We start from the raw sequence: 27,910 nt of genomic DNA on the forward strand, positions 1-27,910 counted from the left end.
AGATGTAGTGCATGTCGGTGGTGAGTTGAGGTTTTTTAGGTTTTACGGATGAATGGAGTTTATGGCTGGTGAGTCTTTTTAAGTTTCAGTGATAGGTAGAGTTTTGGGGTGGTGAATGGTTTTTAGGGTTTGGGAAGAACTGGAGTTAGGTTTTAAGGATTTAAGTATAGGTGAAGTTTATATGCAAGAAAGTATTTTTAGGATTCAAGCATGTGGGAGTTTACAGGTTGCATGGGATTTTAAGGGAATCGGGATGGGTCGGGATTAGCCATAGAAAGGGGATTTAGGTTTCAGAAATGGGTGAAGTTTAGTGGTAGTGAGGGGGTTTTAGGTAAAGAGATGGACAGAGTTTAGGAGTAGAAAGCGCTTTAAAGTCCGGGGATGGGTGGATGTTAGGGTTTGAAAGGGCTTTAAGTATAGGACGAGTAGAGTTTACCGTCACAGTTGGGTGTAGTTTATGCAGGGGGTTATATTTTTAGGGGGCAGAGATGGATGGTGATTAGGGGTGGTGAGGGTTCAGCGAATTAAAAACATCCAAAGTAACTGCTTGACAATGTAGCATATATAAATCCGAAGCAATGCCCCCTGACATTAAGGATTCAAATAAGCACGTTCAGAAAAAATGTTTCTGAAAGTACCACCTGCAACTATTTTATCTACACCTGAAACATAAGTATGCGGAAGCCAATTTTTTAAAAAAGACTAGACCTTTTATAAATTGGTTTCTGTGAAATGGTATATGTCATTCATTCTGTAAATTCCCATTAAACCGTTTAGATGACATGGTTTCTCAGTAAGTGTATTCCATAAAATCATTTCTCTATGAAACCACATACAACCTTCTGACCCAACAATCACTCACACATATGCCGACACATTCATGGCTATAGAGAGGGCTGGTATCTCACAGATGTTTGTATAAATGCTCATGGCCTTGCTACATGCTCCCATGTTTTACATGTGCTTTTATTATACTTGTAAAATGCTGCACGACAACATATGAAGTCCTGAAAGACCACATCTCATAGATGTAATTTATCTAAACTAGCCAAGAAGGCCACAGTCTCTCTCCGTTTTCTTTTAGAAATCCAAAATCAAGTACATGGACATATTCAGGCGATACAAAGTAAAAACATTAGCTATGCAGTGGCTAGGCATTGCCTCCAGCACCCGTATAATGATTGGAGATCACTGAAGTACTATGGCATTGCATGTATAAAGAAAGATGAGAGGGGCGGAGACAGAGAACTGAAAGTGCGCGGGCTGGAATCCTGTTTCATCATTAGATTGCGAACTATGAGTGAAACAGGATTGAATAATGATAAACTGTGTGGACATTTGTAAATTAGTGACTGACGTACACATGGAGAGGCAGTGAGAATAGGAATAATTTGAAAGCTTACAGTATAATTTATAATTACATCATCGTATCAAGTTTGTGTCATAACAACTTAAGTTTCCGTTGCAGATAGCAAGTGAGTAGATGATTGGAAATAGTGGGTCAGTGACTTTAATAATAACTGTATCAGTGATTAATGGAATGGATGGGATGTGGTGCACAGAGAAAAACATTAATCACATCCAGGAGAGAGATAATTAATTGATGTGCCTACTAGATTAAAGAGTGTAGGAATAGCAATATGAGAACCCGTAATATATGATAGGTAAGGAGTACAAAGAGTAAAATGGACAAGGATAATTAATGCAATATGCATTTAGCAGGTAGATACGTACAGACTGAAGTCCTTGAAGAAATATATAGCATTGCGCTGGCATGAAGCAAGATAAATCATTTTATCATATTGCACCCAGAGAATGAGTATTATAAGGATGTGGGCCAAATCAGCCCAGAATAGCTTTCTTGCCCTTTCCCACTGGGAGAGAAAATACGTTACAGATGAAAGGAATGAAAGAATATGGACTGACACCAGATCTAGTATACATATGATTTGTGACAAATTGAAATTTTGGTTGTTGATGCCAGACCAATGTATATAAAACACATGTTTTTAACTTGAATTGTTTTGGACTACCATTCCCATAATGCCACATTATTGGTTTATGATGGGCTGAGGTATACAAAGTGCAATGAAAAAAAGACTAATGTACCGTGATTAAGACTTGGAGAAGTTGAAATGCATCGGTTTGTGTGTTGTGCCTATGTGCCATGTAATAAAAAATTATAATTTAAGGAGACCAGCGATCCATGGATTGCAGCAATGAATTCTTTTGTAAAGGAATTCATGTGGTAAAGGGGATATATATATATATATATATATATATATATATATATATATATATATATATATATATATTTGTCTATATATACATATATATATATGTGTGACCTACTTACCTACAGGTAGTTATAGTTAGGACCTAGTTTCCATAGGAAAAGCGCTTTTTGTTTTGCCGTTTGACGAATGCTCATTAAATTTTCAAAAACTAATATGACAGTCAGTTCAGCTGCTGTTTTGAAAGTTTCGGCGTGATCTATTAAGTGGGGGCCGAGAAAAAGGGAGTGCCAAAACGCATTTTCCCCTGACTTTTTCCCAAAGGGATTTTGAACACGACTACAGCCCGAACTGCTGGATGGAATTACACTAAATTTGGCGGAAAGCTAGCTCTTGTTGCAGAAAGTGTACTTTTTGGGAATTGGTGTAAATCCTTTCAGTAGTTTTTGAGATATTAAAGGAAAATCTAATTTGTATATCTAGGTGTGCAAATAATTCACAACTATTTTGTGATGAATTGTGAATGCATGTGCCAACAGGAATGCTCTGAATGGCTGGCCACAACCTAATCATAAAGTTTGGCTGCCATTTTAAGTAATGAGACATGGTCTCCGGGGCTGAAACTAAATATCAAAAGTGGTATAAAGGGTCAAGGTAGAGGTACCCTGAACCTATTGGTGGCACATAGGACTGTTTGTGGGACACCCTATACATACAACATGTTGAAAAGTGTTTTTTTCTATGTGCAATATTCACAAATGTGTAGTGATGCTCAGTGTGCAAAGCAAAAAAAATTCAAGCACTTACTCAGACACTACTGAACTCACTCACAGATGCACTTGCACTCTCTTACACCCACTCACAGACCCACTCAGAGGTTCAAGCAGTCACTTACAGACCCATTCAGAGTCTGACACACCTACTCACAGGCCCACTTAGAGACTCATGCACCCACTCATAGACCCACTCAGCCACTCATGCACCCACTCACAGACCCACTCATGCAATCACACACCCATTCACAGTCTCACTTAAATACTCACACAGTTCCCCTACTTCTTGTCAAAAGATAACCATCTCGGGACAGTTAATTCCGTGAGTGAAATGCTTTATCTGAAACGTAACTGCTGTGAGACTGAGGGGCAGACAGACAAGTAAACTGCTGTGAGACTGAGGGGAGGGCAGACAAGTAAACAAGCCTTCTTGCAGGGTGTCTGCTTGCCTGAAAGAATTGTAAATATACAGAAGTGATTAATCTACAAATGTAAACGCTGCTCAGAAGCTGGTTATGGGTTTGATTGATGGGACCACTTGAAGCTTCCTGATGACACAGATGTATTCTTCATTACTGGTATTGCAAGGGAGTTAACAGTTGAGCTCTGAAGTGTCTGCTTTTAAAGGACTGATATAAAAAAAATGGCACCATCTACAGTCTAGGTATTAGTAAAATCTATATCCTGAAAGCTCTATTTTATCTTAAACCTTTTTGCACATTTTATAGCACCCTATTTTATATTATGTGTAATGGAAGTTTAAAATAGTGCATTAAATAGTCACAGCGCTTTCTGTCACAAACTGAGACCTATTAGTAGTAACATACACAAGTTACTATTCTCCACTGCTCCAACCAAGATTTGATTCTGTGGCTCGCTGATTACAGACACAGTCCTCTGCAATGCCTTAACTAATAGAGGGACGTTATAGTTAGGATATAGAATATGAAATAAGCATAGAAAAGGTTACAGGGTGGTTACAGTTAGGAAATAGAATATTAAAAACAGAGGCCCTCATTATGAACATGGCGGTCCATTCCGCTCCGCCAGCGGTGCCGGTAGAAACCACAAACAGAGAAGCAGGCCGGATCGCCAAATAATGATCCAAATGAAACACACACATCCCGCGCACCACCCACCGCCAGGAAAGGAGTCCCGCTGACGACGGCAGAGTCCGCCCACAGGCCGTCGGAAAGGCCCAAACGGCCCATCAAATTATGAACCACCATTCCGCCGCCAGTTTCGGGGCGGGAACCACTGCCACACAAAGCCAGGTGGAAATAAAACAAATAGAAGGAAAGACTCGCCGGAGTTCCATAAAACGTGCAGCGGCAGCCATGGACAGAGAGCTGCTGATCATGCCAGCCTTGTTTCTTGCCATATACCTACACGACCGAGACCGCCGACAAAGACGACAACGGTAAGTACCACAACCTACGACACAAGGGAGGAAGGGGCACAGTTACATACCCACCCACTCCACCCACTCTGCAACGCCCCCCCCAACCCTTCCCAGCAGCACAAGTCAGACACCCCACACCAAGAGGTACGTACCCGACCGAAGGCCACTGCAACTTGACCATAGTACATACAATAGCCCCACACCCATAAAAAATTAAAACAAACACCAGGGTGGAACTGCATGCAGCCCAAACACAGGCCACACAGAAACTTTAATTAGTAGCTCACTGAGCTAAACAGTTCCAACAGGGCCAATGGCCAGTCCATAAAGTTCACATTTGTCCTTGGCCTGACTCCCACAAGTGCTAGGTACTCCACAGAACGGGGCATCATATGGGAGTGGATGCAGAGGGAGTTGATGTATGGGGTGTAGGTATGCGTGTAGTGGGTGCAGGTGACTGCTCAGTATGCTGTGGTGTGATGCGTTTGTGTGTTTTGGGAGGGGGTGGACACAGTGGGAGAAGACAGACAGCTAGTGTGGATGTATGTTGGGTGGGTGTCTGCAAGTCTGGTGAGTGTGCTGCATGTGTCAACTACAGTAGAGGTGGTGAGCGCAGGTGTGGTGTATGGTGTGCATGTATGGCTGTCTGCTATTGTGGTGAGTGCAGGAAGAGGAGCAGTAACAGTGAGTGAAGGTGCAGTGCATGAGGGTGTGGATGTAGAGGGGACAGACAGGGAGGCGGAAGAGGTGGGCACCCTGGGGGAAGTGGACATTGTTGTGTGTGCAGGTGTCTGTTGGCTGTGTGAATGCTTGTGGTGGGAGGTGTGGTGCTTGTGTTTTGAAGTGTGCTTCTTCTGTGTTGATGTGCCTGTAAGCAAGTCTGATTGTGTGCTTTGGACGGGTGAAGGGAGTGGGGTGCTGGAAGGGGTACAGGAGGTTGGAGGGGGGACGGAATGGCCAGGGAAACTGGCTGCTGTCCGAGAGGAGGCCAGAGCCTGAAAAGATCTCTGATGGGCAGACACAGCACCGTGAATGCCATCCAGATAAGCATTGGTCTGCTGCACCTTTGATGCCAGACCCTGACGATGGTTTCCTGCCCTACAGAGATGGTTCTCAGGAGGTCAATAGCCTTCTCTGTGAGGGCAGTAGGGCTGACTGGGGCAGCGGAGGAGGTGCCTGGGGCGAAGGATAAGCCCATCTGCTTGGGTGGGCGGGCACGGGCAATTCGGTGGGGAGCAGAAGGGAGGGCAGTGATGGTATGGGGGATGGCGGAAGATCTCACAGTAATGGTGTGTCCACTAGGGTCCACCACAGCCGGAGGACCCCCATCGGAGGAGGTCTCAGAGTCACTATCTCCTGTGGTAGTAGCCTCCCCCTTCGAAGTCCCCTCGTCCTCCCACCCACTGGTCCCCTGGGCATCCGCTGTCTCTGCCTCGGAGGATCCGTGGGCCGCTGCCTCCCCACTTGCCGATGCCTCAGCTCCCTGGCCTGATGTTGATGCTGTACCAAACCAACACAAGGGAACAGGGATGGGGAGACAAAACAGGAGATACACTTGTAAATAGCTGAATGCTGATACACAATGGACAGACATACACTCACCCAGTAGACACACCCAACAGGCAGCACCGTGCACTATGCCCATGGCCATGCCCCTGACTACTGAGCAGAATACTGACCTACACCCATCCCCTGAAATAGTATTGGAGCTGAGGTAGGTGAAACCTGACAGGGACACCCCTACACCCTTTGGGGAACATACAGTAGATGGACACCAGTCAAATTCCCTGCTCTACGCAGCATGAGCCCTATCGCACACACACTCATCCGTCCAGACTGAAATATAGTCTGTGAGTACTCACTCCCTTGTGACTGCTGTGCAGCCTTCAAGCACCCATCCAGATCTGAGTACGCCACGGCCAGGATCCGATGCATGAGGAGGGTCAGTGCCCGACGGTCATCCCTTCCACGTTGGGAGGACTTTCCCAGCTGGGCCTCAGTGATCTTTCGTTCCCAGCGCCGCAGGTCCTTCCACCTCTTTCGACAGTGGGTGCTCCGCCAGTTGTAGACCCCCAGGGTCCGTACCTCCTTGGCGATGGCATGCCAATGTGCCCTCATCTGGTGGGCGCTGACCTAGTAGGGTGACACAGAAATGGAACACAGAGGTCAGGCACTTGCACGATGGGAACAGCTGGCAGTTTGTCAAACATAGGACTGACAGTACTCTCAAACATGCAGGACAGTGGCACGCAGCATTCCATGCACCATGGCCCATCCTGACTCACAGGAGCACACATATGTGCAATCCACTCCATCCATTACTTACACAGTGTCCCCCAAACCCAGACCCACCTGTACCTCTGGCCGTCCGTAGAGTCTGTTGCACAGGGGAAGGACCCCTTCCACTAGCTTCTCCAGTTCTTCCTGGGTGAAGGCCGGGGCCCTTTCCCATGCACCACGTGGAACATCCATAGCAAGAGGCAGGGGACAGCAGTACACAGAGTAGAGTACCTGTCCGCTTGAGATCAGGGAGTCAAGTGATCAAACGATGACGAACGCATGTTAGTTCCGCGGCGGTATGCACTGTCACCGCCAGCGGCGATCATGATACGCCAGGATTCCACATTGGCATCCATGTTAGCCAATGAGGGTGCGAACAGCGGCCAAAACCGCTGTACGCTGTGACGTCAACTGCTAGCGGTATTAGGTCACTTCCACAACGAAGGGGCAGAACTACAGTGGGCAGACATTTTTCTATCACCTACGCATCTTAAAATTCATACTACTCACAATGCAGGGCCTACTAGCCACGTCAAGCACCTAGGCCTCTATCCATTGCGTATAGTAGCACACATGATTTACTCTGTTCCCTCCTAGTGATGTACATGTACATCTGTCATGTTGCAGTTATTGTACAGACACTACTATGAACAATACACTGCATGTATTTAGCAAATATGCCAAAGTATGTGTGCACATAACTCCTTTTTGTAACCCCTCATAGGTACCGACCCTTGTGGCGAGGAAGGGCACCATCGGTGTACAGACCACTTGTGGATATGGGGACCATGGTGGAGCGTCAGATCATTATCACTTACAGACTCACACGTGCAACTATTCAGGACCTATGTGCATTACTGGATCCTGCACTAACTTCAGGTGATTCCCCCAAAGTGCTGACCTCCCTGCCATCAAGTCTGACTTCTATGCCTTTGCAAACATTCCCCATGTCATAGGTGCCATTGATGGCACCCACATAGCTATCATCCCCCCAAGAGTGAGTGAACAGGTGTACAGAAACAGGAAGAACTTTCACTCCATGAACATCCAATTGGTATGTACTGCAGACCAGTACATTTCCCATGTGAATGCCATATTTCCGGGTTCAGTCCATGATTCATTTGTTTTGAGGAACAGTAGTGTGCCACAGAAGATGGAACAACTACAAGAGGACAGAGGGTGGATCATAGGTACGTTTGCCTGTCACTAACTTACACATTGCAGAAAACCTGCCTGTCTGACTAAGGCACATTACAATGATGACTATGTATTGACCTTTTTTCTAGGTGATTCTGGCTATCCAAACTTGCGTTGGCTCCTGACACCAGTGAGGAATCCCTGGACAGATGCAGAGAGGAAATACAATGTGGCCCATGGACGTACTAGGAGGGTGATAGAGCGTACTATAGGTCTCCTGAAGGCTAGATTCCGGTGTCTACATATCCCTGGGGGTTCCCTGGCCTATGGGCCTGATAAGGTGTGTAGAATAGTGGTGGCCTGCTGCATGCTGCACAACGTGGCTGTGAGACATTTTATCCCCCTTTTGGAGGTGGCGGGTGCTATAGAACCTGATCAGCTACCTCAGAGAGGTGAGGAGAGTGATGGTGAGGATGAGGAAGGGGAAGATGTCAATTCCAGGAACCAACTGATACAACTCTACTTCCAATAACTGTCTGGGACTTAAGCCTGTAATTGTGGTTAGTGACTGTTACTGTCAGTGTGCCATGTCATATAGCGGGGATTGGTCATGATAGGCGAGACATGGACCTCTTCTGCATGGTACTGACAGACAATATATGCATTCCCTCCTTGCCTAATTTGAAACACACATTACCACCACCAAGCACAAATTGACAATAAAGTTGTTCTCTGCCAGTTGCATCCATACTCCACTTTGTTCAACATTGAAGACAGGGGACAGTGTTATTGGTCGAATACAGTGAATTGTGCTATATACAGTGATGGAAGTCGTAAGGGTTGGGAGTCCTCAAAACCGACTTGCGGGCAGCTCTGTTGGATGTCATAGGTGGGTCCTACTTGTGGTATAGTACTTCAATTTGCCCTCAGCTAAGTGTTGTTGGTGAATGGGTGGGATGGTTGCTTTGCAGTAGTAGCAGTACCAATTGTTGGAGTTTGGCTTGTTCTTAGCTGGGTTTCCAAGCTGGGTTTCCAGTGCCATATCTTGGCCTGAGACTATGTTTGGGCGCCTGCTGTGGAGCTTCTTGGGGTGGCATGGTTGGCCCTTGTGATTCCTGCTAGGGTATTTCCTGTGCTGTTTCTGCTGCTTGGGTCATCTGTTGCTGGTTGTCCAGGGCCGTTGTGGGGGCCTCTTGTCCGGTGTGGGTGTCTGACTGTTTGTTGACCAACTGCAGCAGTGCTCCAGCAATGGTGGCCATTGTGGCATTGTGCTCTTTCCACTGCTCCATGGCCTGTTGGTGTTGTTTCTGCTGCATCCTCTGACTTTGCTCCAGGGTGGACACAATCTGTGCCAACCTGTTTTGAGTATGTTGGTAGGCCCCCAGTACCTCTGCAATGATGTCCTGGGCTGCTGCATTCATCCGGTGTCCTACCCCCTGACCCACTGGGGCACTTGAACTTGCCCTAGCCCCCTGTGCCTGTGTCCCCTGCGCAGGTCTTGACGTGCCACTTGTACTGGGGCCATCGTCTTCCTGCATGTTGGGAGTGGGAGACTGTTGCCTCTGTAGCTGTGTTCCACCTGTCTGTTCCCTGGGTACACTGGTGTGGGTACGCCTCCCCTGGTCTGCTGGTCTTGACTGGGTGTTAGAGGTGACAGTGGTTTCTTGGGTGGGGCTGCTGCATGGTGAGCATCCAGGGCTGTGTGAGGGGCCTGCCTGATCATCAGTGTCCAGGGGTCCTTCGCCAAGGTCTTATGATGTGCCTCTGTCTCCCTGGAGTGCTGTGGCACTCTTTGTCCCCTCCATTAGGGTTGCATGGGTGGTGGTGCCTGTTGGGGGACATAGACATGTTTGTTACATATGCCTGAGGGTTTGAGGTGTACAGAACTGTGTAATTCTGTGCTGGTGTGAATTTCAGTGGCCTTCCAGGGTGCCTTTGTGAGGTGGACATTGCATTTAGTGGCAGTGGTGGGGTTACATTGTGGTGGGGGTATTATTCCATTGTGGGTACGTGCAGGGGTGGGTGGCTGTGCACAGTGGGAGTTATGTGGGCCTGGTAGTGGGTTGTAGGTCATGTGGGGTGGTGGATGTGGTGGGTAATGGCTGGGTGGGGTGTAGTTCGAGGTGGGTGTGGGTAGGGTGGTGCATGCATCGCAGATGTGGTGTATATGGGGTAATTGTAGATGACTTACCCGAGTCCATTCCTCCAGTGAGTCCAGTGAGTCCCTCTGGGTGCAGGAGTACCTTCTCCTCCTAGTCGGTGTAGTCGGGTGGTGTTGGTGGCAGTCCTCCCCCAGTCTTCTGCACTGCGATGTGGTGCCTGCATGCCATGCCATGGACCTTCCCCTGCAGGTCGTTCCATCTCTTGCGGATGTCGTCCCTGGTGCATGGATGGTGTCCCACTGCATTCACCCTGTTGACAATGGTCTGCCACAGCTCCAATTTCCGCGCGATGGGTGTGTGCTGCACCTCGGACCCGAATATTTGTGGCTCCACCTTCAGGCTCTCGTCCACCATGGTCCTTAGCTCCCTTTCGGTAAAGCGTGGATTTTTGTGGGGGACATGGTGAGGGTGGTGGGTGGCGTCGGGACGGGGTATGGGTGCTCCTGTGTGGGTTGATATGCATGTCCTGTATGCTGCCGGTCACTGTCTGGCTCTGGTGCTGTCCCTCTTCTGGTCCTGGTTTCGTTGCAAGGGATTGTGGGGTGTGTCTGGGGGTGTTTTATGGGGTTCTGGATGTGTGTCAGGTGTGTGAGTGATAGACCTATCCAATGTGTGCACTCGTTGCTGTTGAGTCTACTTGCCGCCTGTGGCGGTTGCAGCCGCCAATGGTCATCCGGCCTCCACTGTCCGCTGAGGTGATTTGTGCATCATTATTTGGAGGGCGGGATGTGGGTGTGCTTGGCAGTGGCGGGGTGGGGTGGGCCAGGATTCCCGCCGACAGGGTCCTGGCGGGGAGTGGTGGTCTGGGAATTTTTGGCAGGGTTTGGTTTTTCAATCATTATATGGCGGATTTCCATTCGCCGCCACCGGCGGGATTCTGTTCACCGCCGACACAGTGGTCGGCGGTCTTTCCCGCCATGTTCATAATGACCGCCATAGACATTCTCTAAAAAAACTAAGGTTGCAGGGATGTTATAGTTAGGAAATAGAATTTTTTCAAAACATAGAAATTCACTGAAAAAAAACAAAGGTTATACAGACATTACAGTTAGGCTCAGATGTTACTTGTACAAAACCATAGAAATTCAGCAGTTATAGTTACCTTAGGTAACTATAACTTGCGTGCCCGCAATGCACTGCTTATGTCCTCAGATATTACATCATTCATGACATGGTCATGCCAAAAGTCATGCCTCCACCATGCACAGGTTTTTCTTCAATAATGTGACTTCTGTTTCATTGATATTTTTATTGCCATTATAAAAGTTGTCATGAGTGCTATAATATCTGGGTAATTAGCAGTGCACGGCGAGGGAGTGAGTTATAGTTTGGCCCCACTTTCCCAAAAATATAAAAATCTCCATGGCCAAAATTGGCTGGGTGTAACAGGCCCCCCACCCCCTCATTTATTGAAGCCGCCCCCCCCATGGAATTGTACCGGACTCTGGGAGATGTGAGCTTCCGTTCTGGCCATGATGCTCATTTCACAGAAATTAAACCTGAACAGGAAGCACTTACAAATATAAATGTAGCAGGTGCACACTTACTGCTGGGCTTGGCAAAGGCAAAGCAAGTGTGTTTACTTTGCTATTCCATATAGAAAAATAATCTGAAATCTTTTGTGGAGGTGAATGCATCTTTCATCTATTGGAGGGCAATCAGTATGTGACTGTGTCTAGTGGGTTCTTTCTTGTTCTCTCCTGGTGAGAGCAGAGTCCATGGTTCTCCCTTTAAATTGCTACTAGTATGCAGTTGTGCAAATTACCTGGAAGCTCCACCCACTTTGCCCTGTCCCGTCCATCTCAATGGTATGCAGAGGTCTAAAGGTCTTCTTGCCATTTGCCAGGATGATGGACAGCTTACCAAAAGGCTCCCCCCCAGTGGATTTCCTGATGATTTTGGTGGAGCATTCTTGATGCCGAGAAATATGAGGATATCCCCATAAAACAAAGAAGCACTTATGTCATATCGCTAAGAGGAAGGACCCTGGTTTGGTGGAGATTTACATCTTTGTGGTCTCGTTGGTCTCTCTATAGGAGGATTCATGTTATCACAGAAATCTAGCGAAAGAGGCACAAGGAACAGTCACATTACCAAATGCACACAAGGTCACTGGAGACATTTCCTCATGGTCCATTATGCAGCTGTAGTGTAGAATACACACTGGGTATTTACCCAACGAGTTAGCACTTACTAACTAACCACCAGAAAGTACTTCAGTTGGGTAGACATTTTTTGAAAAACTGTAGACTCTTGTTGGATAAATGGTCAAGTGCTGTTCCTTTGTGGCTAAGTCACTCACAAAGCTAATAACACAGCCACACAGACACTGACACACCCACTTACAAATGCACTCAGATACTCATGCACTCACTCACAGGTCCACTCAGACACTCATGTAGTCAAACACAGACCCACTCGGACACTCATGCACCCAATTACAGACTCACTCAGACATTCATGCACCCACTCACAGACTCTGTCAGACATTCATGCACCAAATCACAGTCCCACTCAGACTCACACAATCACTCACAGACTCACTCAGGGGCTCATGCACTCACTCACTGATCCACTTAGACACTCATGCACCCACTCACTGACACACTCAGAGACTGACGCACTCACAAACCTGCTCACTCACACATCCACTGACAGACCCACTCAGACAGTCTTACACCTACTCACAGACCTACTGAGACACTTATGCACTCACTCACATACTCACTGTCAAAGGTTAGAGGTTACAGTTAGTAAATGCAATTTGTAAAATAACATTAACACTGAAAAACAAAGATTACAGGGACATTATAATTAGTCTCACATTTCACTTGTACAAACAATGGAGGGAAGATGGGAGGGATTCAGGGGATGACCACAAAGGGCAGGTGGGGGGACTTTGGCACCAGAGAAGACCATGCATAGCAAGCGTGAGCGATAGTGGTGGCACAACAGTCATGGTGCGCTGGAGGGAATGGGCAGGCGCATGCACAAAGGATAATGGAGGACAGATGGTAGAGGTATAGGCTGGACACAGACAGGAGAGGACCGGGGAAGGGGCTTTACAACAGACCACGCAGGGCAGTCAGGCGGAGCAGTTCCAGCTCAACAGAATATGTACGGCAGAAGATAGTGGCAGAAAAATGGACTAAGAAGGACAAGAGAGAAGGGCTAGGGTCATGGAACTCGGACAGGCATGGTAGATGTGGCAGGGACAGGTGGCAGCTAGTTAGCCAGCTAGGAAGGTGGGAGGGGCAGTGGCAGCTCAACAAACACTCAGAGTAGAAAAGAGGGGTAGCAGCAGGTCCATGGAACATGGTGGGCAAAAAGGAGGGGGCAGGCACACAGACATCGGAGAGCAGGGTGAAGGTGGGTAGGGGCAGCAAGCTAAGCAAAGAGGCTAAGCAGGAGGGCAGTGATGGGCAACGGAGGGCAGGAGAAGTGGCAGGGACATCAAGCTAAATGGAGAGCAGTGGCAGCAATTAGGACCATGCAGGGCAGGAGGTCGGGCTGGTGGATGGACTTCGACAACAGAGGGGAGGGACTGTAAAAAGCAGGCAGGAAGGGCAGTGGCAGAACAACAGCCACTCTGGGCTGTAATGAGGGAGCAGGGGTATGGACTTGGACAATGGATGGCAATGATGAGAGCAGCAAGCTTGGGTGTGGTAGCACAATGACAGGCCAGGCCCTGGGTCCACTTCCCCCCCATCGCCACACCCCCACACCCCACCATGCATTGTGATGGGCATCCTATTTAACGTTAAAAAACCCTAGACATTCACTAAAAAAGCAGAGGTTACAGGGATGTTATAGTTAGGTTCAGATTTTACACACACAAAACCAAAGAAATTCAGCTGTTGTAGGTAGTTATTTCAAGTAACTATAACTCATGCCCTGAGGTAATCATAACTCGCACCCTCGCCATGCACTGCTAATTACCCCAGATATTACATCATTCATGACATCTGTTGGAAATTACACTTTTTGCAGGGTTACCCCCAAACTTTTTGCCTTCCTCCTATTTTTTCTGATTTGGTTTTGCTGGTTTTAGGACTCTAGGCACTTAACCACTACCCACCAGTGCTAATGTGCAAGTGCTCTCTGTCTAAATTGGATTGCTGATTGGTTTAGCCATGATTGGAATATTTGATTTACTGGTAAGTCCCTAGTAAAGTGCACTATATGTGCCCAGGGCGTGTAATTCAAATGCTACTAGTGGGCCTACAGCACTAATTGTGCCACCCACATGTGTAGTCCTGTATACCTGTCTCAGACCTGCCACAGCCGTGTCTGTGTGTGCAGCTTTGTACTGCCAGTTCGACCTGACAAGTGTATCCACTTATGAGGCTCAAACCTTCCTTTTTACTGCATGTAAGTCACCTCTAAGACAGGCACATGGCAGCTCCGTGGGCAAGTTGCAGTGTGTTTAAACGGTAGAACACCTATTGGTGTGTTTTACATGTCCTGATAGTGAAGTACTGCTAAATTCGTTTTTCACTATTGCAAGGCCTATCTCTCCCATAGGTTAACACAGGAATTGCTCTGAAACATCTTTTAAGTGTAATTTCCCATTGGGAGCAGATCGAGAACTGGAGTTTGGGGTCTCTGAACTCACAATTTAAAAATACATATCTTGGTGAAGTAGGTTTTTGAATTGTAAGTTTGAAAATGGCACTTTTAGAAACTGGGTATTTTCTTGCTTAATCATTCAGTGCCTCTGCCTGGCTGTGGAATACACGTCTGGGTCTGGCTGTTTGTGAATTCACTCTAGATAGTCACACAAAGGGAATTGAGGTGTGTCCTGCATATCCTGATGAGTCTTCCTGGGCTAGAGTGGAGGGAGGAGCTGACACTTGCACATGGATAGGGCTGTGCCTGCCCTTTCAGAAAGCAGTTTCAAACCCCCTAAAGTGTGTCTGAGGTCAGGACAGGGAGAGTCAGGGTCTTGTGCATTATAACGACTTTCCTTTGAGGTTTGCCTACTTCAAAGGCAGAAATAAGTGTAAGTATTGGATTGCTGATCCTACAACTTTAGAACACTTCCGGACTGAGGGCATTCTAGCAGGAAGAAATCTGGATACTGTAGCATGAACTGCCACTCTGCTTGTTGCTTTGCTGTGCTGGCTTGCAGCTTGCTGCTTCTGTCGTGGGAGTAAAAGGACTGGACTTTGCTTTCTACATCCTGCTTTCCGATGTTCTTCAAGGACTTGAACTAGCTTGCCTCTTATTGTGAAGTCTCAGGGACATCAGAGACTTAATCTGCCAGTGCCTAAGCTCTTCTGCTGAGAGTCCTGACTTGCTAATTGGTGCTAAATCAAGTCCCGGGGCCCTTATAAGTGGAAGCGGGAAATCTGAGTGAAAATTCATGCACTGAGGTTATTGTGGCAGAAAAATCAACACCTCCTCTGCACCACAGCTGAAAAAACAATGCAGAGCCTGCCTCGCGGCTGCAAAATTGATGCATCGCCTGCTTCAGCACAGATCCATAATTGACGTGCGTCTGGGTTTTCCATGCATCATCCACATGCGTAATTTTTCTTCATCAACGTTGCTCCGCAGCCAGGAATCAATGCATTGCTAGTCCGGTTGGGAAAGAATCCATGCATTGCCAGCCAGGCGGGGAAAGAATTGACACATCCCCAGCCGGGCAGGAAAAGAATCCACACATCACCTTGTCCAGTGTGAAAATAATCTACATATTGCATGCTTTTCTGATGCATCACCTCCTCATGGCCCACTTCATCTTTGTTTTTGATGCATCCAAGATACTGTGTGCTATAAGGATACAGCCACTGATTTTTAAGGATGAAGACTCTTTTAAACCTTTAAAACGTGATAACCTTGTGTATGTTGGATTTTTGTCACTTTGGTCTTGTTTTACTCAGATAAATATTGGCTATTGTTCTAAACTGGTGTTGAGTACTTCTGTGATGTTTTCACTGTGTTACTGTGTGTGTGTGTGTGTGTGTGTGTGTATACAAATACTTTACACATTGTCTCTGAGATAAGCCTGACTGCTTGTGCAAGGCTACTAAGGGGGTGAGCAGGGGGTATCTTAGGTGTGTGACTCCCTTACTCTGACTAGAGTGAAGGTCCCTACTTGGAACATTTGTAAACTGAGACCCCATTTCTAACAACATCTTCTGTGACATCATTAATAATGTCACTATAACATTTGCAGTAAAATTATTGGTGAGAAAGCTGTGCATGCCGAGGGCACTTGTTATAGTTACCTTAGAACACAAGTTATAGTTACTTGAAATAACTCAAAGTATAACTGCTGAATTTCTAGGGTTTTGTGTGTGTGAAATCTGACCCTAACTATGTACCTGGATATAAATATATATATATATATATATATCCACAACAGACACAGTGTCCCATAACTCCCGGCCACTGCCACCCAAACGGGAGTGGGTGTATGAATGTTAGCACTCCAGTTGTTCATTAGAACTCTATTGTGAAGCTGCAGCTGATTACTAGGAAGTTAACCTATAGACTGCTACTGGTTTTGAAAGTACATGGTTCGGTCTACATTTCACAATGTTTTACCGACATAGATGAGGACGTTACTTGAGAACTCATAGTAAATGTGTCATCATTTCCGATTTTACAGATCAGTGTAAAAACTTTTCAAGAAGGAGCTGTGATGGGTGAACTTTTTTTTGGAAAGTTACATGCAGGATATCCTTTAAATATAGACGTAGGACTGCTGCAAAGTCCTGTGAAATTGAGACATTGGCATTACAGGTCATTTGTACAGGTTTATTAATATCCATACATTTTTCCACATCAAAATGATGCGTTATAGAGAAATAACAAACTTCTGTGGCAACACTAAGATGATTCTCCATAGTAATTAACTTCCATTCGGTTAAAGATTCGGTACACAACATCCTCAGTTTATTGACCAAAGTCGTAAAATGATTATGGCTCAGAACACTGTTGTTAAATAAAAATACACGTGATTTATTGCATAGTAGTGTGTGGATAATTGGCCATGAATATACTCATCATACTATTAGTATTCTAGTAATCAGGAAAACAGGTTTAGCTATATTGGAAAACGGAGAATTACACAAATACGAAACCAAGAAAGAATGCAAACGTTTTCAACTCTTTTAAGCAGTTAATATAGCAGACCATCATCAGGACAAGTTATTGGAATAACTTTTACAGTCTTATAGTACAATAGACACCCACTGCCATAGGGGTGCGATGGAGCGCACAGAATGGTTTAATGATGCTCACAAAATAATGGATTCTTCGATAAATACACAATTAGATTTAAATTAAAAAACATTAAGATAGTTGCGGAGCAATTGAATGTGTGTCCTCTAAATTTCTGAAACATTCCTGAGAAACTATGCTTGCATAGAATGAAGTAAACTTTGTGTCTGCAGTTACAAAATATTATATATTGCTAATATTTTCCAATGTGGCTTTTAACTTGCATTATTTAGGAGGAAGTCACTACCTGCTGATGAGTGAGATTTCACGTATTCTTCATGAAAACGATCATGAAGTCACAATGTTGCAGTCTGGAAATATCAGTATCCCAGGTATATGAATTCTCTTTCAGTATAGATATTGCATTGTACTGACAGTCAATATGCACAGCATTTATGTGATAACTGCAGTGTCTTCCAATAGAATTGCAGCAATTTTCCAGTATTCTTTTTGTTTCTTCCCAAACAGAGAAAGATTTTAAAATGGAGAATACTCCTATTGCATGTATTTCAGCAGGGGCATGTGAGATGGCATGTAGTGTTATCAGCTAGTTTTGTGTGTTGTCATCGTAGGGTGGACAGTATGGTCACATCTTTCCTATCCCCCCTAGTGACAACTGGCCGGATTGTAATAACCAAATTTGTGATGTAACCTCAGCTTCTCTACTGCTGTGCACACTTGCCCTACATCCTACCCAAGTTGTATTTTAAAGAGATGGACTGCCTTCTCCAGGATCTGATTTGGGATGGGAGCCACCCCAGGTTGGCCCTGTCCGTCTTAAAACTCCAGACAGACCAAGGGGGCGTGGAGTTCCAGACTTTGACCTTTATTATCTTTCGACACAAGCTCAGTGGCTTTCACGCTGGCTTGTGAAGTAATCCTTAATTAACTTAGTAGGGAAATGTAGCCAAATAAAATGTCTCAACTAGTCCAATTACATCCTTCTAGACCATGGGATTCCGAACCCCATCTACTGTCACTAAAAGATCCTTCTACGCTCATCTGCCACCCTGTCCTATGCACCCGGCATTCCACTATATTTGATATTCACATTCCCACCCTTAAAAGGTAGGACAACAACACAGCCCAATGAGAATGCGCTGGCCTTACCACACTAGGAAACGCCTTCGAGAATGGCATACTAACTCCCTTTGAAACACCACTAAATAGCTCTGATCTCCCTCCTGGTGCTTTTCTGACTCACAGGATGCTCCTGACGAGAAGGGGTAAATAAAAGGAAATAAGCTTACGTGCCCTAACACTGCCAGCCACCTTGTTCCTCTTGTACCTGCTACTGATGGTGTCCCAACAGTCGCTGGGACACCAGCACATGCTCCCCACGCAATCCTGGTGCTGCTCCCGTGCTATACGTAGCATGAGAGCAACACCAGGATTGGTCTAAGCAGTTTGGTCTGCCACTCAAACACTGCATAGGAGTCTGTGCTGAGTTGGAGAAACCTAAGTGAGCATGTTTGTTTGGCCGGCCTAAGACATCCGACAAAACAAACATGCGCACTTAGGTGCACTCCACTCCCTCTTCCTCCTCCCATGGCCCAGCCCCGCACCTCCCTGCACACAATGGTTCAGCAGAGCTAACAGCTGAAAAACAAAACAGAATATTGTTTTATTTCTCAGCTGCTGGCTTTTAGCCAGTAGGGCAAAGCTCCTCCGTCATTGCGGAGGAGCCGCTGGAGAATCAATGGGAAGCACCCGCCCCACAGTTCACATGTTGTGAAAGCACAGTCTTACACAGGGAGGAGGTCCATGGCCTGTGGAATTTCCCAGCAGCCAGAGAGTGGGATGACATGGTTAGTGGAGAACAGAAAAAACAATTTAATACCCCCCTCGCTCCAAATAGGATTGTTACCCCTACTGTCAGCTCTTTGCCACTCACGTTCACCACAGTTACCATAACACTATTTGACCTTTAGAAGGACCAAACAATAGAAAAATAGGTCTCCTACCAATATCAGTTCAACACACAAGAGCATTAATCACTTACACCCTGCACCCACACACTCTTATTATTTGTTGCTCCAGAGAGAACATCTCTCCTATGTAAGTCACCGCTAGAGTCCTAACTCTCCACACACCTTAGCCACTGGTTATTTGTTCCAGTTACTCACATGGATAGCAGGTATATCACACTTAGCAAGCACTAACATATTGTGTACTGACGTTCCTCACAACATTTTAGGAGTTTCTACCACAAGCAACAACATCACATTGCTTCTGAAATTGGAAAGCTGCCTGGCCTGATTTACGTTTTTGCACTCATTCTATTATTTTTTCTGAAAAGCTCACTGAATGTATTACAAAGTGCTGCAATGACTATTGTACTGTACCATTTGATATGTTTAAAAAACAATAGAAATATATTTTTTGTAAAAACTAGGTTTGCGTGTTATAAAATCACACCATCTTTGTGTCTTCTTGATGGCTTCTGATAATCCCATTTATTTCCTGTGGCAGGCCTGTGTTTTAAGTCTCGAGGTGGTCAAATTTGCTGAGTACCATAATATGCTCTTTTAACTAGTTCTTGTTTACTGCATGTATTCCATCCTTAGGGACTGCATTTGATTAGTTCTTCGTGGCTTGCACAGGTAGGGTGAATTTACAATAATATTAAGCCTGATTGATGCATTGTCATGTGTTATGCCCAACACCGCATGGCATGCCCATTGTTCTTCAGAGTAGTGATAGTGTGTACTTTGCTCTGTGCAAATTATGGTTCAATAAGCACCCTTCAGTAAATCTTTAGTTCAACTGAGAGTGACATGAACTTGAAGCACAGTTGACCGCCCCACAAAGAAGACAGAAAGTGTTTACATTCAAAACCATAACAGTTCATTAAAAGATTTGCAAAGTTACAACTCAAACCATCATTATTAATTGTAATTCTCTATTCAATACATGAATGCACTAGTCAATATACTCAAAGCAATTCAAAGTGAGCAAAGGAAAACTGTTATAAAGTTGTCTAACATGGAATAATGAAAATCATTCTCCCACAAAGAGGAACTCTACACTGCTACGCTAGAGAAAAGTCAGAATAGCGGCATTCTTCAAAAACGCTTCCGAAAAGCAATAAAAGGCACCTGCTCCCAAGAAATGAGAAAAGACTTTCTCTCTCTTGGGCTAAATGCTTCTAAAAGGCATCGGGAAAAGCACCTGAGCTCTCATTTTCTTGAAATAGCTTAAGTCACACATTTTCCAACACTCGAAACACCTACTCATGGTTCTCAGTCGGAGAACCAATGGCGTTAAGGTGCAAGTGAGGTAAATCCATCGCTTTTCTCAAGAGATATACACGACATGAAAGAAATGGCATCCAAAGTTAACAATTTAAAATCAGGCCTACATTAGCTTTAGGTAGTTCAATTGTGAATAACACATAGCAAATAGATCTGAGCACGCACATGTTAATGTTGATATAAAAGCTAAATATTTAATTATGAAAACATCTTCATCATGATTGACCATCGCTCAGTTACTTGTATGTAACTGTCCTTTCTGTGTAGCTGATACGATATGTCACTTAAGAATAGGTTAATTGTTGCAGAGCTGCACATTGCCACATGCATGGCCTATATTACTGTCTTAGTTGTAATGAATATCAAAGAATGGCAAAGATTTTGGATGCTACCTGTTGGGACAGAAAAGTCCTCTGTGTGGTTGAAGACTTGTACCCCTGCCAGGAGTGCCCTCTTGTACTGTTGTCTAGATCCCTAATGCTGATTTTGTCATAGATAAACATGAATCATGCATGTGTGCCATGACCCAGGAGTGTTGGACCAGGAGAGGCAACCAAAGCAATAACATCACAGTTGTGGAAGGCATCGTAAGTGCAGCAGCTACTATGTAGTGATCGGTAATGGTAAATAGGAGCATTTTATCCTCTAACTGGAGTGAAGCCTACAGGTTCACTCATCTTTGTAAAGTTCTGCTGCTGTATGATTAACTCAAGCCTTGGCCTACATCAAATAGATATGGAGTGCTGCACAGCGCAGGATTAGTGACTGTGCTGGTTTTATGTGTGCCTGGTAAAGGTACCGTGCAGGGACGGAGCAGTGCACGTGTGGTTGGTGTACATACTGTATATATGTATGCCTGTGAGGAATGCATTATATGAGAGATGTAGTGCTGTGCAGTGCGTGCACAATGAAAGCATGTGCTCGGTGGATGTGTGCTTGTGTGAAGTGCACTACATGAAAGGTGAAGTATTTGTGCAGACAGTGTGTGTTTGTAAATAGCACACCCTGGTTTAATATAGAAAAGCTTCAGTGCTTCACAGTGCATGCAGACTGAGTGTGTGTTGAATGCATATCTGTGCATAAAAGTGTACTATGCATGGAGTAACTATTGCCTGACAGTAAGTGTGCTGTGGATGTATACTGAGCACATATGCCTGCTATGGTATATTACATGGAGGACCATGGTTCTATTTTGGGAAGCCCAAGCCTGCCTGGTGAGGACCTGAGGAGGAGAGGAATCCTCTCCAGATAGATGTGTATTGGTGCATTCTTGTGAGATGGGTGGGACACACACTGGAGGGAAAAAGATTACTCTTTGATTTAGTAATAGATCATAAGGACGGGGCTTCGACACATCTCTGGAAGAAAAATGGGGCAGATAAGGGAATCATAAAGAGTATGCCTAGGGGATCTGAGATTAACCTTTTTGATGCACATATCATTGTGGTTGACATCCGGGTGTGAGCTATTGTCACTCAACAGAATTGTGTCATGTGACAATCAGCTTTGGAGTCTTGCCTGCTCTAACTGACAGTCTTTCATGAGGAAAGAAGAAAAGAAGTGCCCACCATTTCTGGGAGTGACAATAGCTCACACCTGAATGTCAGCTGCAGTGATTTGTGCATCAAAGGATTAATCCCAGCCCCTCCAGGCTTACTTTTTATGATTTCCTTATCTGCCCTTTTTAGGTCTAGGCTCTAGACGGCACACATGCACTGTCTCAAAACGAGACATGCTGTATCTACATCGTGGGCTTCAGCCCCCCTCCATAGGCTTCTCATTTGCTGGCAACATCGTCGCTCCATTTTTTTTCTTCTCCCCATTCAACAAGGGCATGCTTACGTCATGCCTCTTCTGGTCCTTAGCCCTTCCAAGAGGATCGGCCAAGTACTATAATGTTACGCAGCAGCCGTTTTGTACTTTTGTTTCAAGGCTACTTCTCTAAATGGTGATCCATCTGACACACATTAGGATTGCTGCAGCTCGCTCTCCAGGCTCTTTCTGTTTTAGCAAGAAGGGCTGCAGTCTTACAGCAGGGGAGTTGAGGTGGTTACGATGCTCTGCCATCTGAAAGTCGGCCTCACAGATGAGGTAAAAGGCAGATAAGGCACGAAAATATCAAGCAATGCTTATCATTTGCTTACTATAATATATGCGCGGCATCAAACACGATACGGATATTTGGCCGAGCAATGGTGTGCACGGTCTGTTGGAGACACGGAGACTAGCAGTTTTATGAGGTAGGAGAGTGTGTGTGTGTTGCTGAATGTTGAGTTTGTTGCAGTGTGCTGCATACCATGTGCAGAGCAAGTCATGAAATGAATCTTCTTGTCACTGGTGCAGAAGCTAGCTTTGGGTTTGCTGCTGTGTCCAACTCAGCATATAAATGGGTTAATTTATTGAGGATAGCATAATTAAGGACAAACCCTGTAACTTGAAGTAAAAAAAAAACATAATGAAAAACGTTCATGTCCGAGTTTAGAATGGTTGAGCACAGTTTTTAGGCTATATATATTTTTTTCCAAGTGTCTTTCTAATGGTAAGTATTCTTAGTCGTCAATGCAGGAGTCGTTTGTACCTTTGAAACACGCTTGTAGAATTGTTAAAATGTACTTGAGCATGTGATGTTTGCTTAGAGAATGTTTGCAATGAGATGCTTTGAGTGTTTGTTCTGAATATGATTAAGAAGATGCATGCAGAACATTCGTGGCTATCACTATCACTTTGAAGGCGTCACATGGACTGTCTGGTGCACACAGACCTTTTTTATAATTTTATTTTGAAGGTTTTATGTAGGAACAGTATCAAACCTGGGCTTGTCCATGTTATTAATGACTGCAATTATCTGTTTTTTATACATTGTAAATGAGAAAGCCAGTAGAATCATTCAGTGGCCTTTAAAACATTGCTTTAGCCTTGCAGACCACCTTTAACAGGAAGCAAACAAGATAATTCTCTATTTTTAATGCCCGCCCTGCGTGACCTCTCTCACGTGGCCAGCTTTACTGTAGTTAGTAAGCAAACTGCGGCCGTTGCGCTTCCGAAATAAAAATAAATAACAGAAAGTTATTGAAATCCTGTCGCTCATGGTTAACAGACATGGACGGCTGATTACCTATAAAAAATAATGGCCCTTTAGGGTGCACACTTGTTTCTCTGCCATGGTTTTGCCATAATTTATGATATTTTTTATTAAATGTAAACCACCTGTCCCGGCTACAACATAATCAAGAGCCTTAGGCCCATATTTATGGAAAATTACTTAAGATTTTCATTGCCACATAATGACTTCTCTTAGTGCCATGCGTGTGCTATATTTATAAAACGGTGCATCATGGTGCTAAGAAAACGCTAGCATAAAAAAATGACTTTAACCTTTGGAAAAAGTAGGTTAGTGCCGCAAAAGTGTCGATAGCATGATTTGCTGCAAGTTTTTTTATGCTAATCATGCTTTCACCATTCTCGTGCCAAAAGCGTAAAAAAAGCCAGCGAAAATGCCAAACACAAGCAAGTAGGACCCAAGATGGAGAATGCAGGGCAGGAGAGACACCATAGAGACCACAATGAGCCTAGTACAAGCCAGAGTGGACAGACAAACTCAAAGATTACTGGCAATTTTTCAAACCTCACACCACTCCCTTCACTGTGGCAAGTGTACCATCTGCCCATGTGTAACTCTCATTGGGCATCATAGACAAGGCATGTTGTGAATGGTGGGGCAGCAAGAACTGCGATATGCCTCCCTGCACCATTGAGAATGAGCACAAATCTAATGTACACACAACATTTGGGGCATATCTGTCATTACCATCTGCACTGCTGTACAAGTTGCTGTCATCTGCAACAGTGTCTGTGTAGTGGGGATGGTTGGTGTTCTGCAGAAAGGGACTTCTTTCTGCATAACATCAGCCACAAGTGGTCTTTTCATCTCACTAGGGGCCATATTTACAAGGTCTTAACGCCACACTTGCATAATTATTTTACACTAATGTGCCCTTAAGATAACCATTTCCCTTTGCCATGTTTACAAAGTGGCACAATGCATGCATTGCTCCACTTTGTAAGTACTTGCTCCCCCATATATCTGTCCCAACCATAGTGTATGCAAGAGGGGGATTCCTTTGTAGGGAGACCCGCAAAAATGGTGCATTGAAATCTACAAGATTTCAATGCGCCATCTTTTTATATAATTTTTAACACCTGTAATCAATGGACCTTCCTGTGCTTTGTTGCACTGGCACCATAATTTATGGCGCTAATGCAGCAAAGCACCACAATAGTGCCATAAATTATGAGGCTAATGTGGAAATTACCACCATGGTGTGCCATATTCTAAATATGGTGCTTCAATGGTATTGTTAGGAGGGGCAGGTGGGGATCTACAAAAATCTCAAACTCCCTCTTGTCACTTCTACACCACTCCTGAGTTGTTGAACAAAACTGAAGCAAACCCATATATGAAAATTTGAGGAGGCGTCAGAAGCTGGGTGAGTCACATATGTTTTGTATCGTAATAGCTCCAGTAATACACATGGAAGGCCAACTACATGCAGTGCCAGGTGTGAAAGGGGCACATAATTCCCAGGTCATGATAAAGCTTGCGAGGTGCCTTTCGTTGGTATGGTAGATATGAGCTACTACACTGCACCACTGAAGTGTCTTGTAAAAATATGCCTGGTGAAGCACAATGAAATGTGGCATATAGTTACCCATCTATGATGAAATGATGCAGCATCTTGCTGTGCTGCATCATTTAAAATGAGCAGGGATGTATAGTTGTCACGGTCATGCAATGTATCCCTATACTACCCTTGGTGATGGGTCAATAAATGCTGCCCTACACCAACACAGGCACACATTCAGCATGGTGTAGGGGTACCTCTGTTACAGGTCCAAATGTGCATGTGCAGGAAGAGACACATCCTGCAACATCAACTAACAGGAATGCTGTCTGCCACCTACAATGACTGTTGATGATTGCAACACACATTGAAAGATGCAAAAACTAGACCCACAACAATGTCAGTCCTGTGTAGCAGTACTACAGTGCCTCCCCTGAGGTGGTGTAGCAACCTGATGTATCCATACATGCACAAGTTTGGAAACGTGTTAGGTCCTTATGCCCCCCCACATGAGTTGTAAGAGTGATGGAAGGGGGTGATCCGTCTGCACCACCCACTGTAAGGATCTACCACCTCCAGTTGGCCCTTGTTTGTAATCTTTCTTCCCCTTGTTTGTAATCTTTCCAACCCTTGCACTGCACATTAGACATACTTACTGGTAGCATCACATACAGGATGATACTTACTGGTAGCATCGGGCCTGAAGAGCTTGTCACCTCTCCAGTAGTGTAGGGGGCGGGTTTACCTGCAAGACATAATGTTAGAAATGGGGCTTTGGTTGGCAGTAACGCTACCCCCTGTCCAAGCAAGGACCCTCACTCTAGTCAGGGTAAAGGAGAATCACCCTCAGTTAACCTCTACTCACCCTCTTGGTAGCTTGGCACAAGCAGGCAGGCTTAACTTCAGAGTCTAGGTGTAAAGTATTTGTACCAACACACACAGTAACTCAGTGAAAACACTACAAAATGACACGACACAGGTTTTTGAAAAATAGGTAGTATTTATCTCAACAAAACAAGACTACAACGACAAAAATCCAACATACACCAGTCAAGTTAGGAATTAAAAAGCAAAAAGTGTCTTAAATCCTTAGAAAACAGCGCTAATGCTGTTAACGTGAAAAAGAACCTGGGTTGCATCAAAATAACACCGCACGGGTGAGTGTGCATTGGAAAAGGCCAGCGATGCATCGATTTCTCACTCGCAAGCCAGACCGTGCGTCGTTCCTCCTCCGGTCCGGTATGATTGTGTCATTTTTCCTCTCCGCAGGAGAGCGATGCGTCAATCCGGACAGGCACCTCGGGTCCGGGCAGGCTTTGCTTGCTTTTTTCCACGCTCAACGATGTTTGTGCCGAAAATCCTGGCATACGGTATCAGCAAAACCACACTATGTGTGTTGCGACGTTAACAGCCTCCGTCAGCAGGTGTTGCATGTCATTTCTCAAGCTGCGTGCATCGATCTTCTAGCCGCAATGCAGGTGGAGCAAGTTACAGTGTCTTACCTGTGTGTCACTGGAAGTACTGCTGTATGATATTACTTCTGCTGTCCACATCTTCTTCCTCTTCCTCCTCTTCCTCAATGTCCACAGGCTCCATGGTTGCCACAAGACCATCTCCAGGCTCATCCTCCTGCAGAAAAGGTACCTGGCGTCTCAAGGCCAGGTTGTGCAACATGCAACATGCAACGATGATCTGGAACACCTTCTTGGGTGAGTAGTACAGGGATCCACCTGTCGGGTGGAGGATCCGGAACCTGGCCTTCAGGAGGCCGAAGGTTCTCTCAATAATCCTCCTTGTTTGCCCATGTGCCTCATTGTAACATTCCTCTGCCCTTGTTCTGGGATTCCTCACTGGGGTCAGTAGCTATGAGAGGTTGGGGTAACCAGAGTCACCTGCAAATATTGAGGGACAACTGTTAGACACACACCAATCCTTAGGGACTCTCCCATACCCAGACACCTATTCAAACTGTGTTGGGACCTTGGGCTCACCTAATAGCCACACACGTGCCTCTGGAGTTGCCCCATCACATAAGGGATGCTGCTATTCCTCAAAATATAAGCGTCATGCACTAAGCCAGGATACTTGGCATTCACATGGGAGATGTACTGGTCTGCCAAACACACCATCTGCACATTCATTGAATGGTAGCTTTTGCGGTTTCTGTACACCTGTTCAGTCCTGCGGGTGGGAAGAATGCCACATGTGTACCATCAATGGCACCAATGCTGTTGGGGATATGTCCCAGGGCATAGAAGTCAGCTTTCACTGTGGGGAAATCCTCCACCTGAGGGAAAACAATGTAGCTGCTCATGTGTTTCAGCAAGGCAGACAACACTCTGGACAACATGTTAGAGAACATTGGCTGTGACATCCCTGATGCTATGGCCTCTTTTGTTTGAAAGGACCCACTGGCCAGGAAATGGAGTACTGACAGGACCTGCACTGGGGGGATTCCTGTGGGATGGCGGATAGCTGACATCAGGTCTGGCTCCAACTGGGCACACAGTTCATGGATTGTGGCACGATCAAGTCTGTAGGTCATAATGATGTGTCTGTCTTCCATTGTTGACAGGTCCACCAGGGGTCTGTATACCGGAGGATGATGCCATCTCATCATCTGCCCCAGCGGATGTGCCCTATGGAGGAGAAGGGTGAGCAGAGGGTCATACACCACATAACTTGCACACGGGTGTTTTGAACAATTGTGATGTAATCGGTGTGTGGCTCTGTCTGTCCCTATTCCTGCCCAAAAGTGCTGTGACACAGTTAGTTGCCCTGCCATGTGGCCCCATGAAATGGCGGCTGCCTGACCT

At 45.4% G+C, this 27,910-nt stretch overlaps 1 protein-coding gene across 2 annotated transcripts in view; it reads left to right on the forward strand.

Annotated features, from left to right (window-relative positions):
• LOC138282919 (UDP-glucuronosyltransferase 3A1-like) overlaps window positions 1-27,910 on the forward strand; it is a 347,196-nt gene that overhangs the window by 43,994 nt on the left and 275,292 nt on the right. The window contains exon 2 of one of the 2 annotated variants that reach the window (XM_069220968.1): window positions 17,452-17,550. The exons of the other annotated variant lie outside the window; for it this stretch is intronic. Coding sequence (XP_069077069.1) covers window positions 17,452-17,550 — 99 coding nt within the window. The remainder of the gene's footprint in view (window positions 1-17,451; window positions 17,551-27,910) is intronic. 2 annotated transcript variants of the gene reach the window in all.

The sequence above is a fragment of the Pleurodeles waltl genome, chromosome 1_1 (genome assembly GCF_031143425.1).
Source record: "Pleurodeles waltl isolate 20211129_DDA chromosome 1_1, aPleWal1.hap1.20221129, whole genome shotgun sequence".
Classification (NCBI taxonomy): domain Eukaryota; kingdom Metazoa; phylum Chordata; class Amphibia; order Caudata; family Salamandridae; genus Pleurodeles; species Pleurodeles waltl.